This window comes from Saimiri boliviensis, chromosome 2 (genome assembly GCF_048565385.1).
Source record: "Saimiri boliviensis isolate mSaiBol1 chromosome 2, mSaiBol1.pri, whole genome shotgun sequence".
NCBI classification, from domain to species: domain Eukaryota; kingdom Metazoa; phylum Chordata; class Mammalia; order Primates; family Cebidae; genus Saimiri; species Saimiri boliviensis.
Genome location: NC_133450.1, coordinates 77,771,571 through 77,797,790, shown reverse-complemented (window position 1 = coordinate 77,797,790; position 26,220 = coordinate 77,771,571). Strand labels below are relative to the sequence as shown.

At 39.7% G+C, this 26,220-nt stretch overlaps 1 protein-coding gene across 2 annotated transcripts in view; it reads right to left on the bottom strand.

Moving 5' to 3' along the window:
- Positions 1 to 26,220, bottom strand: part of FBN1 (fibrillin 1) — a 239,620-nt gene that overhangs the window by 100,009 nt on the left and 113,391 nt on the right. For both annotated transcript variants that reach the window (XM_074393650.1, XM_074393651.1), the window contains 7 exons: positions 25,355 to 25,480; positions 18,050 to 18,175; positions 12,099 to 12,257; positions 7,664 to 7,843; positions 6,308 to 6,448; positions 4,399 to 4,518; positions 928 to 1,053 (listed from right to left, as the gene is read on the bottom strand). In XM_074393650.1, coding sequence (XP_074249751.1) covers positions 928 to 1,053; positions 4,399 to 4,518; positions 6,308 to 6,448; positions 7,664 to 7,843; positions 12,099 to 12,257; positions 18,050 to 18,175; positions 25,355 to 25,480 — 978 coding nt within the window. The remainder of the gene's footprint in view (positions 1 to 927; positions 1,054 to 4,398; positions 4,519 to 6,307; positions 6,449 to 7,663; positions 7,844 to 12,098; positions 12,258 to 18,049; positions 18,176 to 25,354; positions 25,481 to 26,220) is intronic.

Here is a 26,220-nt window from a genome sequence, read left to right as displayed (position 1 = left end):
GAAATGTGTTTAGGCTATATCTCAATTCTTTTTCAGATAAAAACTAGAAGATAACTTGTAGTTTAAAGCAATTTTAAATAGGGTCAGGTAAAAAGTGGACTTTTAAAATACATGACTCAAATATGGATTATAGCTGTGCCAGCGAACCTTTAAGATCCCTTGATCATTGGAGATGGTTCTTTAAATTCATCACTATGTTATTTTATTTCATAGTAAAGTTGTCATGGGAGGCACTTCCTCTTCTAGACACAGTGTGTTTTCACTTATAGGCTTTAGAAAAATCGAAGTAATTTATTATACATACATATTTCACATATATATATATCTACTTTAGACATATATAATATGTATTTATTTTAGAGATATGCAATATATATTTTAGATATCTATTACTTATATTTAAATATGTATCTTCTACATATTACATATAGTTTCCATGTATATTTAGGAATACATATATACATAATATATACATATAGAAAATATATGTAGTATGTATTTTACATTATATATATATTTTTATATATATTTCAGATATTGATTAGTAGCACTTTATTAGTAGGCAGACACTTTAGGGAAAAAGATTATAAATGGATAGGTAATACATGGACTTAGGTTTGTCCTTTTTTTAAAAAATGTACTAATTCTGATTGTATAAGATTAGGAAGTATGATATTGTGCCAAAAAGTTTCATCATCACCAGGGATCTTTAAACGACAAGCTCTCCTAGCATACTAAAATATTATTTGATTCACACATACGTAAATTAAGAAATGAGTATTGTGGAAAATTAGGCTTCCCTCCCAGATGAATTACGTAAAACATATCTGATACTTTGACAGTTCACTCATTATTTCGTCTCATAAAACACCCTGATATTGAAAGTGCAATGGAAGAAGAGGACTAACATTAGCATGCTCTCATTACCTTCACAGTTCTTCCCATCTCGTGTAACGTGAAAGCCTGCATTACACACGCAATGAAAACTGCCATCTGTGTTGATGCAGCGCCCATTATTGCAGATCCGGCCATTCTGTAAACATTCATCAATGTCTAAAATCCAAGTTTAAAAAGAAGAAATAGCTTTATTTAGGGGAGTTAAAATTACTTTATTTCCCCCTTCCTCCATCTACAAACTCATGATCTTAGCCTTTGGTTTTAATTATTTACTAATATTCTCCAACATAAATTGATTATCAAATAATTGGTATTTAGAATTATCAGAGTTGAAAAGACATGATTAAAAAAAACCTGTATAATATAACCTAACTCTAATTTCTAATAAGACTCCTAAAATCTGAAGTCTGTAAACAAAATAGATTTCTTCTTCACCATTTTCCAACCACATTTATTTAACCAGTATAAATCATTATTTATACTGAAATTTGGCTGGCGTCTTTAAACACATAATTTTAAAAGACATTTTATAGCTATCTCAGAACAATACAACAAATGCTATTTTTTTTCAACAATCACCTTAATTCTGCCTGAAAGCCACCAATCACACCTCTAAAATGTCCATCTTTCTTATGGCAATTCTGGTTTATGTGCAGGGTTATTGCTGATAGATTCTTAGTCTTTTTTAAAAAAATTTTTATGAGTATTCTATCCACCAAATAAAATATTGATTCTGTGAGGGCATTTTTCTCTTTTTTCTATTGCGGTTAATATTATGCCAAAGTACACAGTAGAGCTTGACATGGAAGTGTTAAAATAACAATAACTCAAACAACCTGTTTCTGATTTCTCATTTAAAGATTAATAATAAACCCAAAATGGACAGCCTGGTACCCTGGATTATCTGTTTCTCTCAGTTTAAAGAGGCTACAAACCTGGATGAACATCAAAGAGGATGAACACAAACTGCTTTGTCTACTCAGGCATACAGTAGCTTCCAGGGCCCATTCCCAGAAGACAGGGACCAGGAAACTACGTGGAGTCAGATGCAAGCACTCCTAGCTATGCAGAGTTGAGGTCACATTTGCCTAAGTGCCCCAAACATCCCCTGAACAACGAGCACGTGCGTTCATGGCACGTCAGTTACTCGGACTGTCTACCCTGCTTCTGCAAGGCGTCTTGTGGTTGGCCCTCAGATGCACTTTCTTTCTGGGCAGATCCTGGTGTGGTTTCCACACAAGTCATTGGACGAGCTGAGGCAGTCTGGGCTTTTCTTCTGTCTGATCTTTGTGCCAACAACCTATGATCTTTTTTCTCTCTCATTTATTTCTTAATCCTTGCTAAAAATCAGACTTGGTCCACACTCCAAAAAAATGGTAAAAACCACATATTCAGGAGCAGACTTTTTTTTTTTAAAGGATCCTATAATTTTTTGAGGCTCAAGGTTAAAATAAACATGATAAAGAGTTCATCTTTTTCTCTCCTCATTGATTTCAGAGTGTCATGGGGTTCCCCACTGCCTTTTAAGACAAATTTAAAGCTTGCCATTCTAAATTCACCTCTACCCATCCTTCTGTCCCCTTCTGTTTAGCTCCTCATACTTCCCAGCTATGTGCACAGTCTTTGGACCATTCTGTGGCAACTGTTATCCACAAAATAATGCGAGCACGTTCTCAACTTCTTATTTTCTGGGTAACCTTAGCGCTACGTCTTAAAGTAAGTCAGTGTTTAAAGCATTCAGGTCATCCTCCGTTTCCAGTACTAAGTCTCAGATTGATGATAATCACAGACGCATTTCTACTGGCTGGCCCGTGCCCCCAGCTGAGTGCTCTCAATAACTACTTCTCTTTGCTTATTTAACAGTGCAGTCTCTGGACATTTATTTCATTTTATTTTCTATTATTGCAAAATGTCTAGTATGTATTTGTACATGTTAATTATTTTAAACAATAGTCATTATATTCAGAAGGTTCTCGAATGTTCAACGTATCCATATTTATAATTCATTAATAGAAATGATAGCAAGTTCAAAGGCCTTGTTCCAGTTTTTCTGCTCAAAATGATCATTTATATGTAGTGCACTAAAATACCCTGATGGCAAGAAATCCCTACGTGACAACCAGATTCAAAAATTTTTGAAACCAGTTCACTGATAAGAATTAAAACTTCTATACGTCTTCAACTGAGGAAGAGCTTTTGCTAAAAGAGGCAAATAAAATTAACTCTCGCCAATGGCTACCAATTTTCTAAAGTGATATAAACTTCCCTATCTTTCCTTATATTTGACTTTTTAAAAATCTTTAAGGTCAGGGATCCATGTGCAGGTTTGTTTCATATGTAAACTTGTGTCATGGGGGTTTGTTGTACACATTATTTCATCACCCAGGTATTAAGCCTACTGCCCATTAGTTAGTTTTCCTGATCCTCTCCCTCCTCCAACCCTCCACCCTCCCAGGCCCCGGTGTGTCCTGGTCCCCTCTATATGTCCATGTGTCATCATTTAGCTCCTACTTAAAAGTGAGAACATGTGGTACCTGGTTTTCTGTTCCAATGTTAGTTTACTAAGTATAATAACCTCCAGCTCCATCCACGTCCCTGCAAAGGACATGGTCTCATTCTCTTTTATGGCTGCATAGTATCCCATGTTGTACATGTACCACATTCTCCTTTTCCAGTCTATCATTGATGGGCCCTTTTATTTAATTTTAACAGAGTGTTCGCCCGTTTTTTCTCCTGTCTTTACTGAATTAATGATACAGTTCATTTTGTGCTAAATTTAGAGATAGAGATGGAGATAGATGTTGGGGTTCCCTGACAGTGATCATTGTATCTTATTTATTTCTGCTTTAGAAACTTAGTATATAACAGTTACTTAATAAAAGACATATTGGGTGGCTTAACAAATTAGTTAATAAACAAACCTGATGGAAAATTTTTATGAGGGGACATTTATAGCAGTGCTTCTCAAACTTCAATGTACATCTAGATCACTAAGGGATCTTGTGAAAATACAGATTCTGCCACAGCACATCAGTAGTGGAGCCCGAGATTCTGTATTTCCAAGCAGCTCTAGGTGATGCTGCTGCTGACCACACTAAAAAGCAGCAAGGGCTCTGAGTGACATCCTTAATTTTTAGAACTTTCCATTAAGAAATTAATGGAACATAATTTCAACTGAAAGTTTCCTCAGATGCTGTGTCACAAAGGACAATCCCACTCTCTACTTCTCAGATGAAAACTTAAGAGGCAATAACAGTGGTGAGACAACAGTACTAAAAATAAGATTTTCCTGCAGGCATAGAGGCATCTTTTAAAATTATTTCAATGCTTGCCAGATTGTATGACATTGCCTTTCAGAATGAAAATAGGTGAAATTAAGTTCAAAAAAGCCATGCGACTATATCAGTTTCTTCTGACATGGGTTATTTAAACTCCATGGAACTCCTCTGACACCAACCCCCAGTTAGCATATACATCCCACACTCGACGCCAGGACCATACCTCGGCATTCTGTCCGTGTGAGTGTGCTCTGATATCCAGCTCGGCACTGACAGGTATACGAACCCTGGTTGTTAATACACTCGCCACCAGCGCAGGGGTTTTTCTCACATTCATCGACATCTGCAAAGCACAATGTATTTAAGTGCAAAATTAGATAGCAATAATACCTCATAATTCTAAGACTGCTTCCTTTTATACCTGTAAAACATTTTCCTTTTAAGAAATAAATAACATAATAAAAGGATCTTTTTTCTTTCCACTACAATATGTCATTAGCCACTTGAAGTCTGGTTGAGCAGTTAAAGTATATTATTTTCATGTGTCATTTTGCAGAGAAAAATTCCAAACATGTAGCAACTCAACACTCTGAGCTAATAACCATTTCTCTTCCTTGAGTCTGGTCTAAGGGAGCCAAACAAACTAACATTTCAGAAGTGGCTTCTGGATGGGACTCCAAGTATCTCTTCAAGCTCTGTTCCACCCACCCCCCGCCTCAAAAAAAAGAAGGCCTAACCATATCCAAGCATTCCCTGCTGAGTTCCACTAAAATGTTAGAACAAAACATAAAGTAACTGTTGTTTAAAGGGCAGTTCTCAATCACCATAGAGTATACCCCATCTCCTGATGTGCTCAATACACAGGCTCACACTAGTGTTACAGTCACTTAGAATTATCAGTATACTTAGAGATAAACTGGTTTATATGCCCCTACTTGTGAACAGGAGGAAGCTAAAATTTAGCAAACATAACCCACCTACGACATCTTCTTAGTGGCAGACACAAGTCTGACCTCACATTCCCCAATCCTGAGTTAGATGTTCCCACTTCTACTGGGATCTGAATGACCTCTAGAAGGGGTGTTGATATCACCAGAAAATTAAATCATTTGGGAAAGTAAGAACTATTCATTTTTGACCAATCATAAATTTATAATTATATAACTAGATTTCATAACAGAACTAAGAGGTGAACTTATTTTTAAAAATAAATTGATAGAAACTGAAGTCTTATCTCATCCAACAAATTGATTATTCTTGTATTACACTTCCTCCCTTCACCAGCTTAAATGCCTTATTAGCAATTTAAAGTTTCTTTCTTCCATTTAAAATAACTAGTCTAAGAGACTGGTAAGCTACCCATTTAGACTAGTATAATGTGCAAAATTCCATAATACGGGGCTATTTTTAATGCTTTATTTGAATGGTTAGGCTTTTAGTAGGGTGTCTTAAATTGGAGTTACCAGCAATGAGTTGAATGTATTTTACAACGGAAGTTAAAAGTAATTTTAATAGGCAGAATAATGACCTCCTGAATACGTGCATGCCCTAATCAGCAGAACCTATGGGTATGTTCATACGGCAAAGGCGAATTAAAGTTGTAGATGGAATTAAGGTTGCTAATCAGTGACCTTGAGACGGAGAGAGTCTCCTGGATTATACAGGTGGCCAAATGCAGTCACAAATATCTTTAAATGTGGAAGAGAGAATTGCAAGAGAGAGCCAGAGAGAGAGAGAGAGAGAAAGAGAGAGAGAGAAGAGAGAGAGAGAGAGAGAGAGAGAGAGAGAGAGAGAGAGAGAGAGAGAGATTCGAAGATGCAAAGCTGCTGGCTTTGAAGATGGAGGAAGGGGCTATGAGCTAAAATGCAGGCAGCTGCTAGTAGCTGAAAAAGGCAAGGAGATGGATTCCTCCCAAGAGCCTCCAAAATGAGCACAGCTCTCCCAACACCTGGATGTTAGCCCAGTAAGACTTGTGTTGGACTACCAGCCTACAGAGCTGAAAGATAATACAAGTTTGTATTGTACTAAGCCACCAAGTTTAGGGCCATTTGTTACAGGAGCAATAGAACCAGCAGAGTCAAGGAAGAGAATTGGAGCAGCCCCTTGGTGCCAGCCTAGGATGGATCACGTACCAATGCACTCTCCACGGAGGTCCAGCTGGAACCCTTTGTTGCACTCACACCGGTAACTCCCAGGAGTTGGAATGCAGCGTCCATTTTGACAGAGATAACGGACCAACTGGCAGTAGTCAGTGACGTTGACTGGCAGCACCCCTAGAAGAACATTAAGTCCCATTAAAATTATTTTAACTATGGTACCGTCCATCAGTACTTAATCTGACAACAATGAACAAGATGTTGAATCAGAAAGGAAAGAGGACAGCACTCTCTGGGCAAAGGTCATCTGGCAACAACAGAGCATAATTCCACCCAGCCAACAGAGATCACATTGCCCTGTGTGCACAGGGTGGCTTGCAACCCAGGTGCAGCCTGCTTTTCCCTGCCCCCTTCATCACCTCATTCTCAAACCTCTAGTTTGCAGAAATAACAAAGGCAGAGAGACACTGGTATTGAACTACTTATAAAACTGCCTTGCAAGCTCTATAACCTAAAGCAGGCGTCCCCAAACTTTTTACACAGGGGCCAGTTCACTGTCCCTCAGACTGTTGGAGGGCCACCACATACTGTGCTCCTCTCACTGACCACCAATGAAAGAGGTGCCCCTTCCTAAAGTGCAGCGGGGGGCCGGATAAATGGCCTCAGGGGACTGCATGCGGTCTGCGGGCCATAGTCTGAGGACGCCTGACCTAAAGTATAATTTTATACCTCCACTATTAATCCTTTCTGTGAATTGGATTGAACTGTTGTCCATAACTCTCCCATAGTTGCCTGAAAACACTGATAACAAAAGGATGTTAGACTGGGTGCAGTGGCTCACACCTGTAATCCCAGCACTTTGGGAGGCCGAGGTGGATCATGAGGTCAGTAGTTTGAGACTAGCCTGGCCAACATGGTGAAACTCTGTCTCTACTAAAAAAAAAAAAAAAAAAAAAAAAAAAAAAAAAAAAAAAAAATACAAAAAATTAGCAGGGTGTGTTGGCAGGCGCCTGTAGTCCCAGCTACTCAGGAGGCTGAGGCAGGAGAATTGCTTGAACCTGGGAGGCAGAGGTTGCAGTGAGCCGAGACCATGCCACTGCTTTCCAGCCTGGGTAACAGCAAAACTCTGTCTCAAAAAACAACAACAACAACAATCAAACAAATGAAAACCAAAAAGACATTAATCTCTGGAGAATAGGAAGCCTCCCGTTTTTCTCTATGCAATAGAAAAATTGAGATATATAGATGATATGGATATAGGTAACACATAAACCAAAAATCAATATAACAATTTATAAACCTATTTAATGACTCAAGCAGCATAAACAAACAATAAAAAATGTTAAAGAGAACAATGCAAGAAAAATAACTAAAAGACTTTTGAATTCTTACTTGGTGGTTCCCGAGATGGATACGGATATTCCACTGGTGGTCGAGGGACCGGAATTTGAGGTCCAGAAGGAAAGCCAGGAGGAACAGGGAGAACTGGAGGAATGGGGCCAAGGGGTGGGGGAGGATATTCTGGTCTCCCAGGAATAACCATAGGAACAGAGCACAGCTTGTTGAAATCCTCTAAAAAAACAACAACAACAACAACAAAGCAAAACATAACAGCTGAGCTGTAGCTTATCATCATAGGTCCATAGAAGTCATCCTTATTTTTTTAAAGATATTTTGGAATAAAATTGATCCTCAGCACTCACAGGCCAATTGGAGAAAAGAAAAAGAACCAACTGACTGCATTCCTGTTTTTAATACCTAGAGCAGCAACCACTCTGGAACAATAATTGAAAACCAGGTCCTTCCCAAAACCTAGGAGTCTTTATCTGTATCAAAATTCACCTCATGGAATACATAGAATACTACTTTCTCCATGCAGTCCCACCTGTGGATCCCACAGGGCTCTACAGAATACATTAAAAAAATTGGATTTTATTTTATGCACAGTGCAAAACCACTGGATGTCTTCAACAGGGGTGGGACATGATCAGATGACCATTTTCAGAAGGTCACGCCTACAATTACAACATCTGAAGAACGTTACTGGGGGTAGGCAAGGCTGTTGCAGAAGACCGAGGGGAGATGATGATGTCTGGACGACGGAGGCAGTGACTGAGCTGCACAGTAGTGGACAAATCTAAAGCACACTTTAGACACAAACGCAGCGTGCTCAGTGAAGTAACAACTGTCAGAGCTCAGGGGACAAGAAGTCAAGAATGCCTCCTAGTTTTCTGGTTGAGCAATTGGGTGAATGTCAGTGCCCTTGCCTGGATGGGAAAAATCATAGTGGTAGCAGGTTTGGTGGGTAGAAGCCAAGTTCCATTTTGAACATATGAGTTTTGAGATATCAGACATCCAAGTGGAGCCATCATATCGCAGTTGTAAAAGACAGTGTGAAGCCTAGAGGAATCAAGACTAGATGTATGTTTTAGAGTCATCAGTACAGAGAGGGCATATTCAAAGCCATGGGGATGGATTAGCTCATGTAAGAGAGACACGGAAGGGGAAGAGAAGGGAGTACAAAGTCAGGACCCTGAAGAATACTGATTCGTGAAAGAAAGCAGTATAGTAGAGAAGTGGCCCACATGGGAGGAGAAATACTGAGGGGCGGAGGGTCTGGTATTAATACTGCACAGTGACCCTCTAAGTGAGGACATCTTGACTTCATCATCTGCTTCCCTGTGATTCTATATTTTTAGGATGATCACTATCTTTCACAGCATCAGGTCTTTATCAAACTAAATCACCTTTAGGTTTCTGACACACCTGTTTGGGCTTCCAAAACGGTGTTTTTAAACAGTATACACTATCCAGGTTTCCAAGAGTGTATTTGTTTTATTCATTTTCATGCTGCCTACAAATAACTATGTTTTATCATAGCTACCATCTATAAATAACCTATGTGACTTTTAAATTTCATTTTTTTCCTCTCTTGCTAGGATGTTGGTAATTTTATTTTCACAGTTGCACAGTGATTTTCTCATGGATATCTTCTGTGTTAGTTTTAGCCATTAATAGAAATTAGACTAATATTTTTCTTTTCCTTATAGACTAAAATGTAACTTATTTTAAGGCAGTTATTACTGAAATGCATTCACGCTTCAACCTCATGGGATATTCTGCCAATTTACATGAGGTTAAATATGCCTAGCTACCATGAACCCTGCTGGTACTTTCTGTTCCATTTCTAAAATTTCTTCAATCGTATTTGACATTTCCAGCTCAGGTCAAATTTATGTTTTCAGAGAATTCCATTACAGCAATTTAATTATGACTTACCTGGAATTTCAAATCACAGAGATACTGTCATACTTGAATGTATTTGTAAAGGAATTCCAAGTTGTTCATGCTTCCCTGACTGTGACCGATGTCACAATCCTGTTTGTCAACCAATAATGACTCTTCCTATAGATTTATCATCTGTATGTGCTATATTAATCATTTCCTGGGAACCTGCTTTCACCAAATTCCCACCACTAAGACTGTGTATGTTTGAAGTCAGGGATCATCTCTAATTCATGACTAGTTGCCACTCTCAGCCTTGCCCTGCGAATTGCACATAACAGGAATTCTTTAACTGTGTGTTGGATTTAATTGAATGACAATTATATTAAGGAACTCACTTTGCTTCCAAGTATTTGTAGGTACCAATTCAGCCTTTTTTTAAAAGACTTTTTAAATTTGTGTAAAAGAAATTGGATAGCTTATCAGCATTTCTGCTAATTAGGTGAGTATTTTACTTTAAGAATGCCATTAAATTCATCTCAACCTCTCTAGGAAAAAAGTGTTATCAGACTGAATTCTATATTTCTTCTTATTTTTTTACAGATTCATAATTTTCGCATTGCTCCTTTACATTTAGGATCACCAACGTGGGGCTAATTTTGTTCAGCTGATATCTAGCTTTACTTTCTCTACTTAACCCATGATGATTGTTTTATTTTTTTAAAGAGCAGAAAGCTGACCAATCTAAAATCCTTCCTGCTTCTCTCTCTGTAAGGGCCCAGATCTCTGCAGCACTGGTACTGGAACATTTGGACAAACAAAAACCTGCTGCAGATTATTGTGCTTTGTACACCTGCTTTCCCCTCTCAGGGCTGTGCGTCTCTCCGTTGTACACCTGGGAGAGCAGCTCCCTGCAAAGCCACACACACAGGAACCTAGCCTTCTGCTCCAACTGTCCCAAAGTTGCAGGCACCGAAAACTGCTCTTGTTCTCTTCTCTAGTCAAAGCCTCAACACAGGAAGGAATCCACATCAAAGCTGCTGATTCCTAAGTTAACATATGCTTTTTAAAAGCCATTCTCCTCGTACCTAAGCCATGTCTTAGTAGGAAGTCATGTGCTTTTAAACAGTGATCTACTAAATGGTCCCCTACTGGACAAAAGAAGGTAACCTTCATCTATGTATTTATTTATTTATCATTTTTAATTGACAAAGAAAAATTGTATATATTCATTGTGTACACAGTGATGTTTTGAAATTGCTCAGTGGTGGGAAAGATGTTACCTAATAAGTTGCTCTGTCTATTTGAATGCCTCCTATAAGTAAGGTTTTGCTAAATACTGTTGAAGTGTAAAAAGCATGAGAAATATGGGACTACAATGATGAATGACATTTCCTATTGAGATTTATCAACCAGTAAAAGAGAATATGTGAACACACATATGGGACTCATGCCGCAGTGACAGTACCAGCCAGGGCCAGGTGAGCACAAGGGAGAAGGGAGCATTTCCAGCTGTGGCTACCTAGGGACATTCATGGGTCAGGTCATATTTCAGCAGATCCTTAACAAGACAAGAGGATATATAACAGGCAAGAGTGGCAGGAGTAGGGAGAAAGAACCTGAACTGGCAAGAAGTTTTAGAAAAAAAGTCAACTTGAATTTAGAAATGCTCAGTGCAACAAAAACTCAATCATATAATTTAAGCTACTGCAAAGAACAAGAATTAAAAGATAAACTGGGATCAGATTTGGGGACTCTAAATGCTGTGCTAACTAGCAAATGTTCTTTGCAACAAATGGAGTGACTTGGCCACTGAATATTGCCTGAGTTCCTCCTGGGGGAAAATTTTTGGACATCTTTCTGGACTAACAAAAGTGTATTGTATTTATATATTTTTAGTTATATATTTTTTAACTAAAGAATAAAAATTGTACGTATTCATTATGTATGGCATGGTGCTTTAAAATACACTCAATGAGTCAAAAGGTGTCTCCTTTTCCTTCCCTAGACACAACTTTTTAAACTGAACTTCACTGACTCAAACTGTGGGAAAGGTGCATGGCAACTGCGGATTTCAGAGACGAGTTAGGAGGCTACTGGAACAGTCCGGACGAGAGCAAATAAGCTTCTAACGGAAACAAAACAATGGACAGATAAATAGATACTGCGGAGGAAAAAAAAAAGTGCAGGGTTTCACAGCAAGGAAAGAGTCCAACGTCAGGAAAAAAGGAAATGTGTCTCCTGAATAACTTACCTAAAAAATTCTGAGAGAGCTGAGTTTTACCCTACTGAGCTTTTGAGTACTACATGAGAGCCATTAAGCACTAAAATGAGAATAAGTACTTCCCAAAAATGTTTCTGTTTAGTAGTAATAAGCCAGAGAAGTAAAAATCAGTACCTGGAAACGGTACTCTTTGTACAGATCTTGGTTTTTTCCCCTGTTCGTTATCTGGGGAAATTTCCCTGAATGTCATCTCTTATATTTTCTGGAATCTATTCATTTACCCAGGTTTCCATTATACCTGCATCATGCACATTGCCATTGGGCTTGTGAGGGCTGGGATGGGATATTCTGCAGATAACTGGAAGGAAGGGCTCTTACCAGTTGCTCTGATAGGACACATCTCAGGGACGACAGTGACCCCTGGAGACCAGCATCTGCCGGCATCACAGCAGCATTGCATCTTGGTTATGGACTGTGGCAGCTGGTTAGAGCAGTGCCCATTTGCCAGGGCTGTGTAACAGTATCCTGGGCGAACATCTGAGGACAAAGAAACACATATACACACACATCACTGAGATCAGACTTGTACGACACTCCCCTGCCCCAGCAGCCCCGCACTTCACACTAGGACTACAGCAGGATTAACTCACACCTCTGCCCCCAGGACGGGAGGCTGTGAGTGCTGCACAGGAACAGCGCTGGGTCAGAAATCCCTCGTCTCACACCTTTTACCCCTGTGTGCTGGTGCACTTGGCTCAAGTCCCACATTCCATACCCAAGGTGGGAACGAATGATTAAAACCATGTGTGCCATAGGAAAAGAGAGACTAAGAAAATCACTGGCAGTGACAGTTAATTATTTGTAGAGACACGCCTGTATGCTGAAGAGAGACTGGGTTGTCCTTGGTTTCAAACTATTTAATTCGAGCCATTTTAGGAAAATATTTATGTAAATCTATTTTAAAACAGCATTTAGTCTATAGTTCTAGAAGGTCTTATTTTTTCAGTCTGCAACTGTGAGTCAGACATAAGTTTTTTTTTTCTTTTAAAAATAAGCCACTTTGCACTTAGATCCAATGCTTGTTAATCAAGATTTCCTTTTGTCTTGGGGCCTAACAGATTTTATAAGGCACTATATATTTATAAGTTCAAAATGCATATGATTCCAAGTTCTTAGTCCTATGGATACAATAGCTCTAGAAGGATTTTTTTGTTTTTGTTTCTGGCAGAAAGGTGTCTTCTCAAAGCACCACAGTAAGACACGTTTCCATATCACTTTTACTGGGTTACATCACGTCTGACTGTCATGACAACACTTGACATGCTGCAGTGCAACTCAGGGTCACCAAAAGAGTTTGTGACACAGGAAAACCTAACTGCTCCATAACCCTTTGAGACATTACCATGAAACAGAGAAGGCAGGTAGCAAAATGCAAAACACTTTTGCCTGCCTGACATGTGCCGAGGGTGTACCTCTTTTCAAGTAAACTACATCTCTATAGAGGTCACATAAAATTATATTTTAAAAAGCAAATAATACAAGATGCTTGTTATTTAAAGCAGGGTTTTTCAACCTCTAGGTATCCCAGCCTCTGGTTCTGATGTGTGGCGTGTTAGGAACTGGGCCACACAGCAGTGGGTGAGCAGCGGGCCAATGAGTGAAGCTTCATCTGTATTTATAGCCACCCCCCAGTCACATTACCACCTGAGCTCCACCTCTGTCAGATCAGTGGCAGCACTAGATTCTCACAGGAGGTTAAACCCTATTGTGAACTGCCCATGCAAGGGTTCTAGGTTGCCTGTTCCCTATGAGAATCTAATGCCTAATGATCTGTCAGTGTCCTCCAACACCCTCAGATGGGACCACCTAATTGCAGGAAAACAAGTTCAGGGCTCCCACTGATTCTCCATTATGGTGAGTTGTATAATTATTTCATTATATATTACAATTTAATAATAATAGAAGTGAAGCGCACAATAAATGTAACGTGCTTGAATCATCCTGAAACCATTCCCTCCTCCCAGTCCAAGGAAAAATTGTCTTCCACAAAACCAGTCCCTTGTGCCAAAAAGGTTGGGGACCACTGATTTAAAGGAATATAAGTGTTAAATTCTTTTGGAAAGCAAAGCTCCTTCATAGCCAAAACTCCATCGCTGGGTTTCCTGTAAGTCTGAATATTAAATATCAAGGTTGCTCAGAAAGGGTCATACCTGTAATTGTTATCATCTACATCATTCTTAAGAACACAGAGCCTTCAAGTCTCGAGGTTTCAATAAATTAACAAAATAAAATAAAATAAAAACAAGGCTAATTTATAATCATTTGAATTATCAACATCAAGTAAAGAAGGCTAAAACAAACCTAGACAAACCATAAAAGAAAATTATGGGTCAGTTTTAAAGGATACAAGATTATTTCCGAAAAGTACTTAAAACCACCAGCCAGTATAAATGTGCTTTCCAGAATTTTTTTTTTGTGGTTCCAATTCCTGTACCTCTGGTCAGACTAATAGTTTCACCAAAGAGGAAGAACCAGTTTTATTCCAGCCCAGTTCAGGATAAACGGCTGGAGAGGGAGTGTAGACAAGCATGCTCTGTGAAGCCTCAGGTGGCACCTCCCTGTCAAGAGGGCAGAGAAATTGAACTTCCTACATACTAATTTGTAATGCCTTAAAACCACTAATACTTATATACTTGGGAATTCGTAAATATTTGGGGCATGGAAACCAAAGACTGTTGAGAATGGGAAGAGATATTCAAAACTGGCTTATATCCCAGCTTCAAATGAATTCAGTGGTCAAAACCCAGTGTAAACACTTGACCGAATTATGGAATTCGTACATATAATTTTCAGCATGGGCTATCTTTCAGAGCAAAACTAGGGCCTACGTTGCCAATGACAAAAGCTTAATGGGCTAATGCCTATTATTTTGCAAATTAACTATGATATTATGTTATTGCCCATCTGGCTGACTTAGATGTTAAATCAATGGGTCACAAACTCTTGATCAAAGGGTGATTGTTGGGGCTAAAAATATTACACATCAAGTTTGGGTTACTGGCAGTCCCTGATTTACAAATGGTACCTGCACAGATAATAATCATTTTTTAAATTTCTTTTTTTTTTTTTTTTTGCTGAAGAAGTACCTTTGTTAAAAATATACATTTAAATAACATCATTTTAATGCAAATCTGCAGGCTCATAAGTAAAGGAAGGAAAACACTGAAAATCAGAAACCATCTGGAGTAACTGACCCCAGGGCACACCAGCCTGAAGGTTTCCACTGTGTGAGGCAGCAGCGCCACACCAAGTGGTGGGAACTGTGGTCCTGGTATGTCACTTTGCACAGAGGGTAAGGAGTGGCTGTAGAATAATTTGAAGACCTTCAGGAGAAAAGCAAAGGAGAGAAGAATGTCAGGATCTGGAGAACATAAAGGGAGACAGAAGGAACCACAGACATCTTCCTTTTCTTTTTTTGGGACAGAGTCTCACTCTGTCGCCATATTGGAGTGCAGTGGCATGATCTTGGCTCACTGTAACCTCTGCCTCCTGGGTTCAAGCAATTCTCCTGCCTCAGCCCCCTGAGTAGCTGAGACTATAGGCATGTACCACCACCATGTGGGCCCAGCTAATTTTGTGTTTTTAGTAGAGAAGGTGTTTCACCATGTTGGCCAGAATGGTCTCTATCTCTTGACCTCGTAATCTGTGGGCCTCAGCCTCCCAAAGTGCTGGGATTACAGGTGTGAGCTACCTTGCCCGGTGACAGAAAAGGAGGAGGAAATCTCACTCTTTTCTCCCCCTTTGAATCACTTGGTCCCTATTCTCAAGACCCAGAAATCACACTATATCAAAGCAAATATATTATCGGTTAAATAGATATTTGCAGGTCATCCTAGCCTGTCACTAGCCCTCTCCTAACCTGTCATGAACATGGTTGTGCACAACCACAACCAGGAGCTAGGAGTTGTGATGCCTGAACTAGGGAAAGGATATCTTTATGACTCCTAGGAGTTGAAGACAGAGAAAACCATAATATAAAAAGACAACCCTACAGAAATATTACAAATGCCACAGGAAGATCACAGAACAACAAATAATACTATGAGAGCTTAGAACACAAAGGGAGCTCAGGGGCTTGGAGGTCTGAGAGTCTCGGAATGTGGTGGCAGAAGGTGACAGCTGGAATTTTATGGTTAGAAGAAATGTGTGCGGAAGATACTGCATGCCACTATCTACATCGGGGGTTTCCTATTGGTGAGATTAACTAATTCCATACAACCATCTTGTAAACAAGCCTTGGATCTGCTTATAAGTTAGGGACTATGTGCATTTTCTCATCACTAGGGATAATTTTGAGGGTCTCCGTTGCTTACCATTGAGGGGAAAAGGAGCACTGGGGAAGGCAGAAGCGTCACTTGGATCACTGTGTATGACAAGTTGCTAATCATGGGAACAACAGAGTTCCAAAGAAGAAACGGGTCTTGCCTAGGGGTCTGGCAAGAAAGGATGGGCTGCATCCAGGTTTGTGGGGTAGGAGGCAATGAGGGTAGTCTAGGCTGTGCACTCAGGTCGAGAATCCCAGATCCCTTTCTTACTACCCACTTAAACAACGGTACCATTGTTTATCTAACCTCTCTCAATCTAAGCTGCTTCCCATCTACAAGACTGCTGTGAAATGAACATTATGTTAGATAATTTACATGAAATACCTCATACCCAGGAAGTGATCCACAAATCTTAGTTCCCTTCCCTTCCTCCTTTGTAAAAAGTTAGTATGGATATATTTGATAAAAAGAAAAGAACTTTTAAAATGCAAACCATCTGATATATAAAGATATTTTGGCCGGGCGCGGTGGCTCAAGCCTGTAATCCCAGCACTTTGGGAGGCCGAGGCGGGTGGATCACGAGGTTGAGAGATCGAGACCATCCTGGTCAACATGGTGAAACCCCGTCTCTACTAAAAATACAAAAAATTAGCCGGGCATGGTGGTGCGCGCCTATAGTGCCAGCTACTCAGGAGGCTGAGGCAGGAGAATTGCTTGAACCCAGGAGGCGGAGGTTGCGGTGAGCCGAGATCGCGCCATTGCACTCCAGCCTGGGTAACAAGAGTGAAACTCCGTCTCAAAAAAAAAAAAAAAAAAAGATATTTTAATGTTTTTCATGTAGTTTGAGGCTCTCCTAGATTGAAGCCCCTAATATCAGACTGTGCACTCTGGAACTTGGATTTTAATATAGAACACCATACTTTGAAGGAAGTCTTAATTGCTAAATCCAGCAGCTGTCAAATCTTTTTTTTTTTTTTTTTTTTTTTGAGATGAAGTCTCATTCTATCACCCAGGCTAGAGTACAGTGGCAAAAACTTGGCTTACTGCAACCTCCACCTCCCAGGTTCAAGCGATTCTCCTGCCTCAGCCTCCCAAGTAGCTGGGATTATAGGCAACTGCCACCATGCCTGGCTAATTTTTGTATTTTTACTAGAGATGGGGTTTCACCATGTTGGCCTGGATGGTCTCGATCTTCTTGACCTTGTGATCCACCTGCCCTGGCCTCCCAAAGTGCTGGGATTACAGGCGTGAACCACCACACCCAGTCAAACCTATTTTTTAAGCAACAGAACACCTTATTTAATTGATATCTGACACAAAAACCTAACACAGGAGATAGAGTGAAATTGCTATGCCTAGAATGTGTGTAGGGGTGTGGGGGGACAAGAGCTCTTTCTACTCAGCCCTCTCCCTTTTCTCTGTCTCCTCCCCAATCCCTGCAGCCCTGGAGGGCTTTGAAACACCTGAAGGATCCACTGAACACAGACTGAAAACCACTAATTTCTAAGTCCTAATGGAAAACTACCGAGGGTTTGAGCAAGAGTTTTATTTAATCAAAGCACTGTTTTAGGAAGATAAATCTGACAAGACGGATTGTGGAGAAGCCAAGAAGCAGGGAGACCAATTAAGAGATTATTGAAAAATTTCAGGCCAAATTAACATAGGTTCCGGGGAATGGCTGAAGGTGGGGGTAAAAAGAGAGAGACATCTGGGATGACTTCAAGGTTTCATGCTACATGACTGCAACATTAATTAATAAACTGAAGATATCTGTAAGGTCTCCAGGATCATCCCTCTTTTATGGGAGGGAAAACATCCCCAATAAAGACTGCAAGGTGCCTCTGTTCTTTAAGAGGGCACTCAACTGTTAAAACACTTTTCCAAAAGTGAACATTTTACCTTAACTGATAAATCATATGTGCCCCTTAACAAGCCTGTCTAACAAGTTGTTTGTTATAGAACTGGCTTATACAAACCATGCATGATGTTTGTAATTAAACCTACCTATGCATCTGGTACCATCTGGAGAGGTGTAAAAACCAGGGGGACATTTGCAAAAGTAACTGCTGACTGTGTTTGTACATTCGCCCCCATCACAGATTCCAGGAATTGTGCTGCATTCATCAATATCTGGAACATAAAAAAGAGTCTGAGCATTTGTGGAATACAATATAAAACTGTTCGCCATTACAAGGATTCAGATGTTAACACTAGTCAAATCGTGTCCCTTTAAAAAGTAAAAGCTGCATCAAGAACAGTCAATTCAAAGGTAGATAATGCTTTTCTCAACACTGACTTACCAAAAAGATTTACCAAATTCAACAGATTAGGGGAAAATGAAATCACCCCCCTTTAAAATCTAAAACTGTGTACTATTGTTTCAGCAAGTAACTTTAGCATGCTAATGTTACAAATGGCATTTATTAAAATTTTTTTCCTTTTGTTTCCATGTTTTGCATTAAGTTAAATTCCCCTACTAATTATTTTGTATTTTGCATCACTTCTTGGATTGCTTTTCAACCTATTTTCCACAGAGCAGACACCGGAATCCTACACAGGAGACCCTGTGGTCTGAGTGCTGACCCCAACTTAGCCAACTTGGTGTTCTCAGTGGCATCCAAACTACCATTATGATGGTCTTCTGTGGTTGGTGAATGAACTGTCATGGACACTGGGTACTCTAACCAGACCCCCTTAAAAGAAGGACTTGCTGCCCCTGAGGCTGGGAATACTGTCAACAGGTGATCTTTGGCTCTCAGCCCTTTCCAAGATTACCTGGGTCTCAGAGAACCACCTCCCCCGAGGTCACACCCTTCCCAGGCACCCCACACCCAATAAGCTATTGTAGAGGATCAAAGTCTGGTCCATCCTGTCCCAATGGGAGACAACCCTGAAGGCCACTCCAATTCCCCAATTCTTTCTGGGGCCAGTGGAGGCTGTCAGTGGGCTGCACCCCAGCCTGCCTTCTCTGCATGCTCTTGCCTCTTCTCCTTCTCTTCTGCAGGTGTTGATCCCAAGGACATCTTCTAATAAACAACCTGAATGCTACGGAGGCCAAAGCTGGGGTTAGCCCTCAGGGCCTGATGCCACTGATCTCCATCAAGGAAGCAGTAAAATTCCCTTAAAACAAATATCTGACCATTTCCTTCATGGAGAGATTTTCAATAGCCTGACCCATGTACTGACAAATGTCAACATATATAGCACCAACAGAAGAAGAGACAAACATTGAGAGCTTCCTTCTTAGGCTAGAAGTAAACTCACGGGACAGGGAATACGCATGGCCTCATCTCTAAGACCAATAGAGCTTTCTGCACTGACCTTGGGAGAAGTGACATTTGACCCAGGCCTCCTGGGAGTATTGCAATGGCCAGGCTGACCCCATTAAAACTGGGAAAGGCTTAGGACTCCCAATAAGAACAGTTATTCTACAGGCTAAGCACAGTCTTCATTTATAAAACAAAACAGAATTCTAAGAAACAGCTTCAAGTATCTTCTGACTCAAGTTCACCCTGTTAGTCAAAAAGGCAGCAATGACGGTGTTTACATGCAGTTTAACCTTTTTAAAAGCAAAATCACCATTCTTCCATGCTAGGCTAGAGGCTAAACCAAACAATATTTCCCTGCTTATATTAGAGTCAATGCTAACATAAACAGCATTGTCATTGCAAAACTGTGTAACGGTAAAGGTGCATATTCTATTCTGACAGATATAAATTTCAGGAGAGTCTGTGAAAGGGTCAGGTAGAGAAACTGCCAAAAGGAGACAAAACCTAAGGATACCCACATAATATCTCAAGGTAGCCAAACTACTACTTAACACAAACAAATAAAAAGCAAGTATATCAAAGAGCCTACAGGATTCAACGCCTCCTTTAAGCATAGAGGAAGGTATAATTATAATGCAAAGGTGTTAAGAAGAATGTACCATTTTCAAAGTGTCCCTAAAAGTTAATATCTGAGTCCCATAACACCTGCCAAAGATCACACGAGGAGATAATGTGGTATTAAAATTTTTTCCATGCTGTCTGGGTGAGATTTGAGCCCTTTATCAAAGATAAAAACAACAACAACAATGATGATGAGAGTTTGCACATGCTGAGTGCCAGGCACAGTTGAAATGCTTTTAGAGAAGAAGAAGGGCAGTGCCCAATCACCTAATCCTTACAATGTGGGTAGGATCATGGGCCTGATTCTATACCTCTGGTGCCCAGATATACCTCTTGCATTACACTGAGGTTTTCTGACATGAATCAAAAGTGAAATAAGAGCAAAGAGACTCATCATTTACAAAGTGAGGCTAAACTCAAGTCTCCGAGTGGCAGAGGTTTTTGGGGCGGATGTGAGAAGTTTCCACCTAGGTACATACCTGCAAAAGTCAGCAGGTCAGGAAATATGTCATAGTGCACATCTCCCAGAGTTCACATAGATTAAGATTAAATGGGACTGGGGCAAATCATTACATTTGAAGGCGCTTAAGTGACTTCAAATTCCCCTTAATATGTCCCCTTCTCAGCGACACACCCTTCTGCCTTCAGGCGTCTAGTGCCTCTCCACTTTCCTAAACCACCTTGCTTCTCAGTGCCATGGCTTCGTAGCAAATAAAAGCAAGAGTTCTATTACCAGGCTGTGGTGGAAAGTTCCTGATGGCAAAGGTGAGAATAAGAATCACTCACACTCTGAATTGGTATCACTTACACTCTGAAACTTGTTCATATGAATTTATTATTCCTCCAAATTCTTACCCCTCTGTGTTCATCTCCTTTTAATAGAATTTTAGGCATCCCAAGTTATGAGAGAATTTGGGAACAGTGACTTTCTCAGAGGTTCTATAAATCAGGCTGTGTCAAATGCCAGCCATAAAACTAAACCAGGTGGGAGGCATGGTAGGAAGTGGGGCTTGGCCAGGAAGAGCTATTTCCATGCTCTGGACACTTCTCCAGGCTTCCTGGAGGCAGGAAAGAAGGCAGAGCTGCTGGGGAGTAGCTGTCCCATGACAGCTGTCCGTGACCCCACTGGCTTCTTGCTGTCGCCCTAAGAAGAGACATAAATGGCAGCTCTCTTCCTTTCCTGTTCGCCGCCCGTCCTTTGTTTATGGTCTTTCTCATCCTTCGGTCTCATCTATTCTCCCAGAGCATTCTTCCCATCCTTGGGCCCCTTTATGCTAGGGCTTCTCTGGCAGAACGGGAGGAAAACGTGTGGAGGGCAGATGCATGGAGCTTGGTGTCTGTTTGGGACCAGCATCACCATCTATTACTTGGCTGTCTAGAAGCTCCATCCAAGATTGTAGACTTGACGAGGGAAACCCAATCCGGACAGTTAGCCTGATCCTGACTGTCTAGATACTAATACGATGAGAGAAACCAACTAAAAACTGTGGCAGCTGTTTCAAAGTAACATGTGACACACTAATTATCATGAATGCCACTGAGCTTGTGAGCTTAACTTTGATTGTACAAACTCAACCTAGTGTAAAATGTATCACTAAAAACTAAACAAGCTGACTCTTCGAGTCATGTTGAGAAAAACATCAGCCATACTATTTTATAGACACACCACGTATGCCAGCTTTTGTTCATGCTGCGTCTGCTGTCACAACTTGAAAATGGAGTCTGGTTTCTGGAACTGTAAAGAACCCTCATATATCATCTTGTTCAACCCCCTAATTTGAAAGTTGAAGTAACTCAGAGTTGGTAAGTAACTCAGATATCCGTAAGATCACACAAAGGATTAGGGACTTGACTGGGGGCATCAAAGATGGCGGCCAGGCTTGCCTTATTTCCAGGGCTCTTTCACCTTCACCACAGATTTTTTTTTCAACTAATTGTATAGAGAGAGCCAGTTACCTTGCATAGTCAAAGTCAAGGGCTTGCAACCAGATGAAGAGGATGGAGCCCCATTTGTGGCATTGGGTTAAGCCACCCCAGGAATTCTCCTTAGCTCCTGAGAGGATAAGAGCCCCTAACAGTAAGTAGCCATGAGATAAATATGCCATTATTTTGGAAAAGGGAAGTCCTGAGGTTTTTGGCTCACATATTACGGAGTGCATGGATTTAAAGGCTACATTCTTAAAAAGGTCCTGTGCATCATGCAGTGCTATTATAATTGCTAAAGGCTGGGCTGACGATAATCTAAATCCCAAAATATTAGTGGTTAATTAGGAATCCAACAGACTTCTTCCAGAAATAAAACTTAATCCCTTAATTATACTTTTTATGTCTCAATTTCCTCCCATAGTAACCTATGCAAATATAGACTTGGTTTCCAAAGAAAGGGGCTCATCTGTTCTTTCAGCGTGTATACTCTGCAGTCATCGGAAAGATCAACAAAGAAGGTGGGCATGAACTCGGTCTCCTTTTTTCTCAAATCACAGCTATAAATCTGTTTTTTTCTTCTTAAATATATGAAAATTTAGTAATTGTTATTTAATCCCTTCAGCTTGTTAATTTACATTTGAAATGTCACCCAATTGTATGTATTTATATAAAACTTTTCCATGACTTTTTTTTTTTTTTTTTTTTTTTTTAAGTTTTGGGGAAAAGGACATTTTTGGGAGGAAGTGAGAATTCTGCAAAAGAAAGATCTCATGGAAAGCAACTTGAATAATACCATTCTCAGATCTGAGAGAGTGAGTGTTAGCATCTTACGAATTTGCTATAGCCAATTTGATTGAATTGGTGTTCGTTGAAAAAATTCTATAAAACTACCCAATCCCTTCCTTCCAAGTCAAAAGGAAGATACCTTTAAAAAAACCACTCAAAGCAATGGAAAAGGTACCAGAACATTTTCACAAGGGCACAGAACCCCATGGTTATGCTGATCATCTTTCTAGGGCACATATTATCTGTTCAGTGGTTATAGGTCAGACTTCCTGGTTTCCCTCTATTGACCATCTAGACACCAGCCGACGCGCAGAGTTATGCCCTTTCCACAGCGAGGCACTGTAACTGGAAGGAGCGAGGATGCTGAAGAAGTGAACCCAGCTGGCCAAGAGTTCTCAGGGGACTTCCTGACTGCTTTCCTCCCAGAGTAAGACAGGCCAACCCTGCTCACACCAGTCTCCAGGCCAGAGAATGTACAGCACTAACAGGACATTCTTTTCTAGTATCAATTTTGCACTGATACTACAAGGAAAACAAGGGAAAAAAAAAAAAACATTATCTAAATTTAATCTAACAGTAGATGGTAAAGGAAAAAAAATCTAGACAAAATAGTCCGTTTTTATCTTGCTACTGACTTTAATATGTAGCTGGAAAATTTCTGTGTGTGTGGAAAAGGATTCAGTAATTCTCAGACTGAATTTTTGGTCCACTGGATACACCACCATAATTGGCTTCTTAGCATAAATAAAAAGATTCGAATCATTTTTCTTTCAGTCTGAGCATTAAATCAGAAACTTTTGTCTGGTCCACATCCACAGACCACTCCTAATTGTTAATTGACTTGTCTGAGTGAAAAGCAAGAGACAAAAAAAAAAAAAAAAAAAAAAATCAATTCTAGTTCAGGCTGGAAGCCATCATAATTTCAGGGAAAAAAAAAAAAAAAAAAAAAACCCAGACTGGATACATCATAAGGACTGTATTCCCCTCAATCTTGAAGCTGACTAGATATTCTGAAGCTGAACATATTAAACTGAAAAAGCCTAAAAGGTAAAATATAACCTATCACTGATGTGGGTTTTGCATGTGATAAACTTTAATGGTTTAAGTTAATGTCATATATATATATATAACCTGAAAATCTATGCCAGAATATTTTAAATAGCTCCAGACACTAGGAAATATAGTTGTTAAAGCAGAGGTAATAAGTTTCATCTAGGAAAGAAGACAACATAATATGGCTCAATGAGCACCAGAGTGTGAGTTTAAGAGGTAAATTTGAGCACTGTCTTGTCTGAATGGCCCCAGGCAGGGCACTTAACACACCCAAGACACCATTCCTTAATATATAATGTTAGAGTCTAGAACTAGCTGAGTTCTTTGCCCCTTTCAGTGTCAACATTCTCTGCTTCAAACTTACATCTACAGTACAACTTCTAAAATACATTGGCCTATCAAGAGTCAACCCGTTTGTTCTTTGAAACTTAAAATGTTTTCTTAAGAAGGCTTACTTTAGAAAGAACCATTTTTTTTTTCACAACTACCCCAAATAACTATGTATAACGTGTTCAAGAATGCAACATCAATTATAAATTCAATGATGATTTATAACCTAAAAACAACTGCAACTCATAAAGGTAGTTCTATCAGAGGTTATTCAGCTTCGGGGCAAGCAGATATTAAATGCTTTACATGTATATTATGAACTGCACCTTAAGTGTAAAGCTGTCTTTTGCTCATCTGATATACAGTGGCAACCAACATGGTTAATTATCCAGCCCCGACAAATAACTTAAAATGAACTCACTGCTAGAGTCTAGGGGAATAAATACAACAGCATCTGTTCTCAATAAAAATGCATTCGTCTACATGAAACCTCAAGGTGGGGTGAGTTGACAATGAAGGAAAAAGTCTTCTCTTCTGATCATGATGAGAGGTGTAGCCCTGAGGATGCTGCTACACTACTGTCAGATATTCCTATATGTAAGTTACATGCACTCATCAAAGAAAGAGAGTCCAATGCTGCCCACTTATTTTCTAGACGCTCCCCTCTCACGAAGAAATGATGACCGTAGTTGGAAGTCAGGCCTCATTTCAGCAAATAGCAGTAGTGGTGAATATAAACACATCCTCTAAATATATTTGTCGAAGTTCCATCTATAAACTAATGCAAATATAAAAATTCATCTCAAATTACTTTTCTGTTTGACTAACATTAAAAGCTTTTCATTTGATATGCATTTATCATCCCCCAGAAAAGAAAATCATGAACATGTACTAGGAGCACAAATAGATCAATCTGCCTCCCCACACACAAAATCAAACTTATCTTTTAACTAGAAAACCATCGGAAGATATATTATTCTGAATGATATCTAATGACCAAATTTAAATTCATGTCTCTAGAACTATGCAAAAACATGTGTCTTGAACATTTTAAACCAAACGTTGGTTCAAAAATATTTCATGTTTTTAATATTTAATTTGATTCAGATGGACCTCTTGTTTTGGGTCTATAAAAGTGGAAAAAGCTGCGGGGTTTTTCTGGCCCAATAGCACAAGGCATATTATTACTGTTAAAAATATTACATTTACACATTTACAGGGACGACAAAGACAGAAGGACTTAGGAATAATTTGCAAACAAGCTTCTTACTAATGTTGAGTTGTGACTGCCCCCACTACAACTGCAAAACACAAGATTTCTTACCTTCACATTTTTGTGACACTTCATTAAATTTGTGTCCAGCAGGGCATTTGCACTCAAAAGACCCAACAGTATTAATGCAATTTCCTCCTTGACAGAGCCCGGGGATGGCCTGGCATTCATCCACATCTGTCAGATTGCAGGAGACAGAGAGAGAAAAACAAACTCATGTAAAATTCATTGCAAATAAAATGTGATCGTTTGTCCACAATTATATCGATGAGTTATTTGCCCATCACAATATTTGGAATATGATTAGAGGAACTATGTCTCACAATCGCATTATGTAAAATACACAGTTTGATTAATGATGTTCTATAAGAAGTCACAAGTATTTCCGTTTTCCCACCTCCCGTGTTTCCTAATACAGAGGAGAGTGTTCGTACTAACTTTGTGGGTTTTATCACATATGCGGCAAAGTAGAAGGATCCATTTAAAAGGCTACTATTCACGGCCTCATTTTTATCTCCAGATTGGTAGTAATGATCAGAGTTATCGAAGAAATCTTGCAAATCAAAATGCAACACATTTCTACAATGAAACTATCTTTGAGTTACACTGAATGATTTAGTTAAAACGGAATTTATTGAAGGTCACTCAGACTACATGAGACAGCTAATGTTTTTACGCAAATGAAGTGGAAAATGTTCACTTCACATCCTGGAGAAGTGTCTTGCACAGTAAAAATTAAACAACTCAGAAAATTGGGCCAAGAAGTGAGAGAGATCGTTAGGTGAGTGTGCAGTTTCAGCTGCTGCAGACTTACCTTGCTGGCAGAGTGGCTGCCAGAAGGCACCTTTGAGAAGGTCAGTGAGATCATGTCTTTCCCTAGCTCAACACGCATGTCTTTCCCTAGCTACATCCTAGGA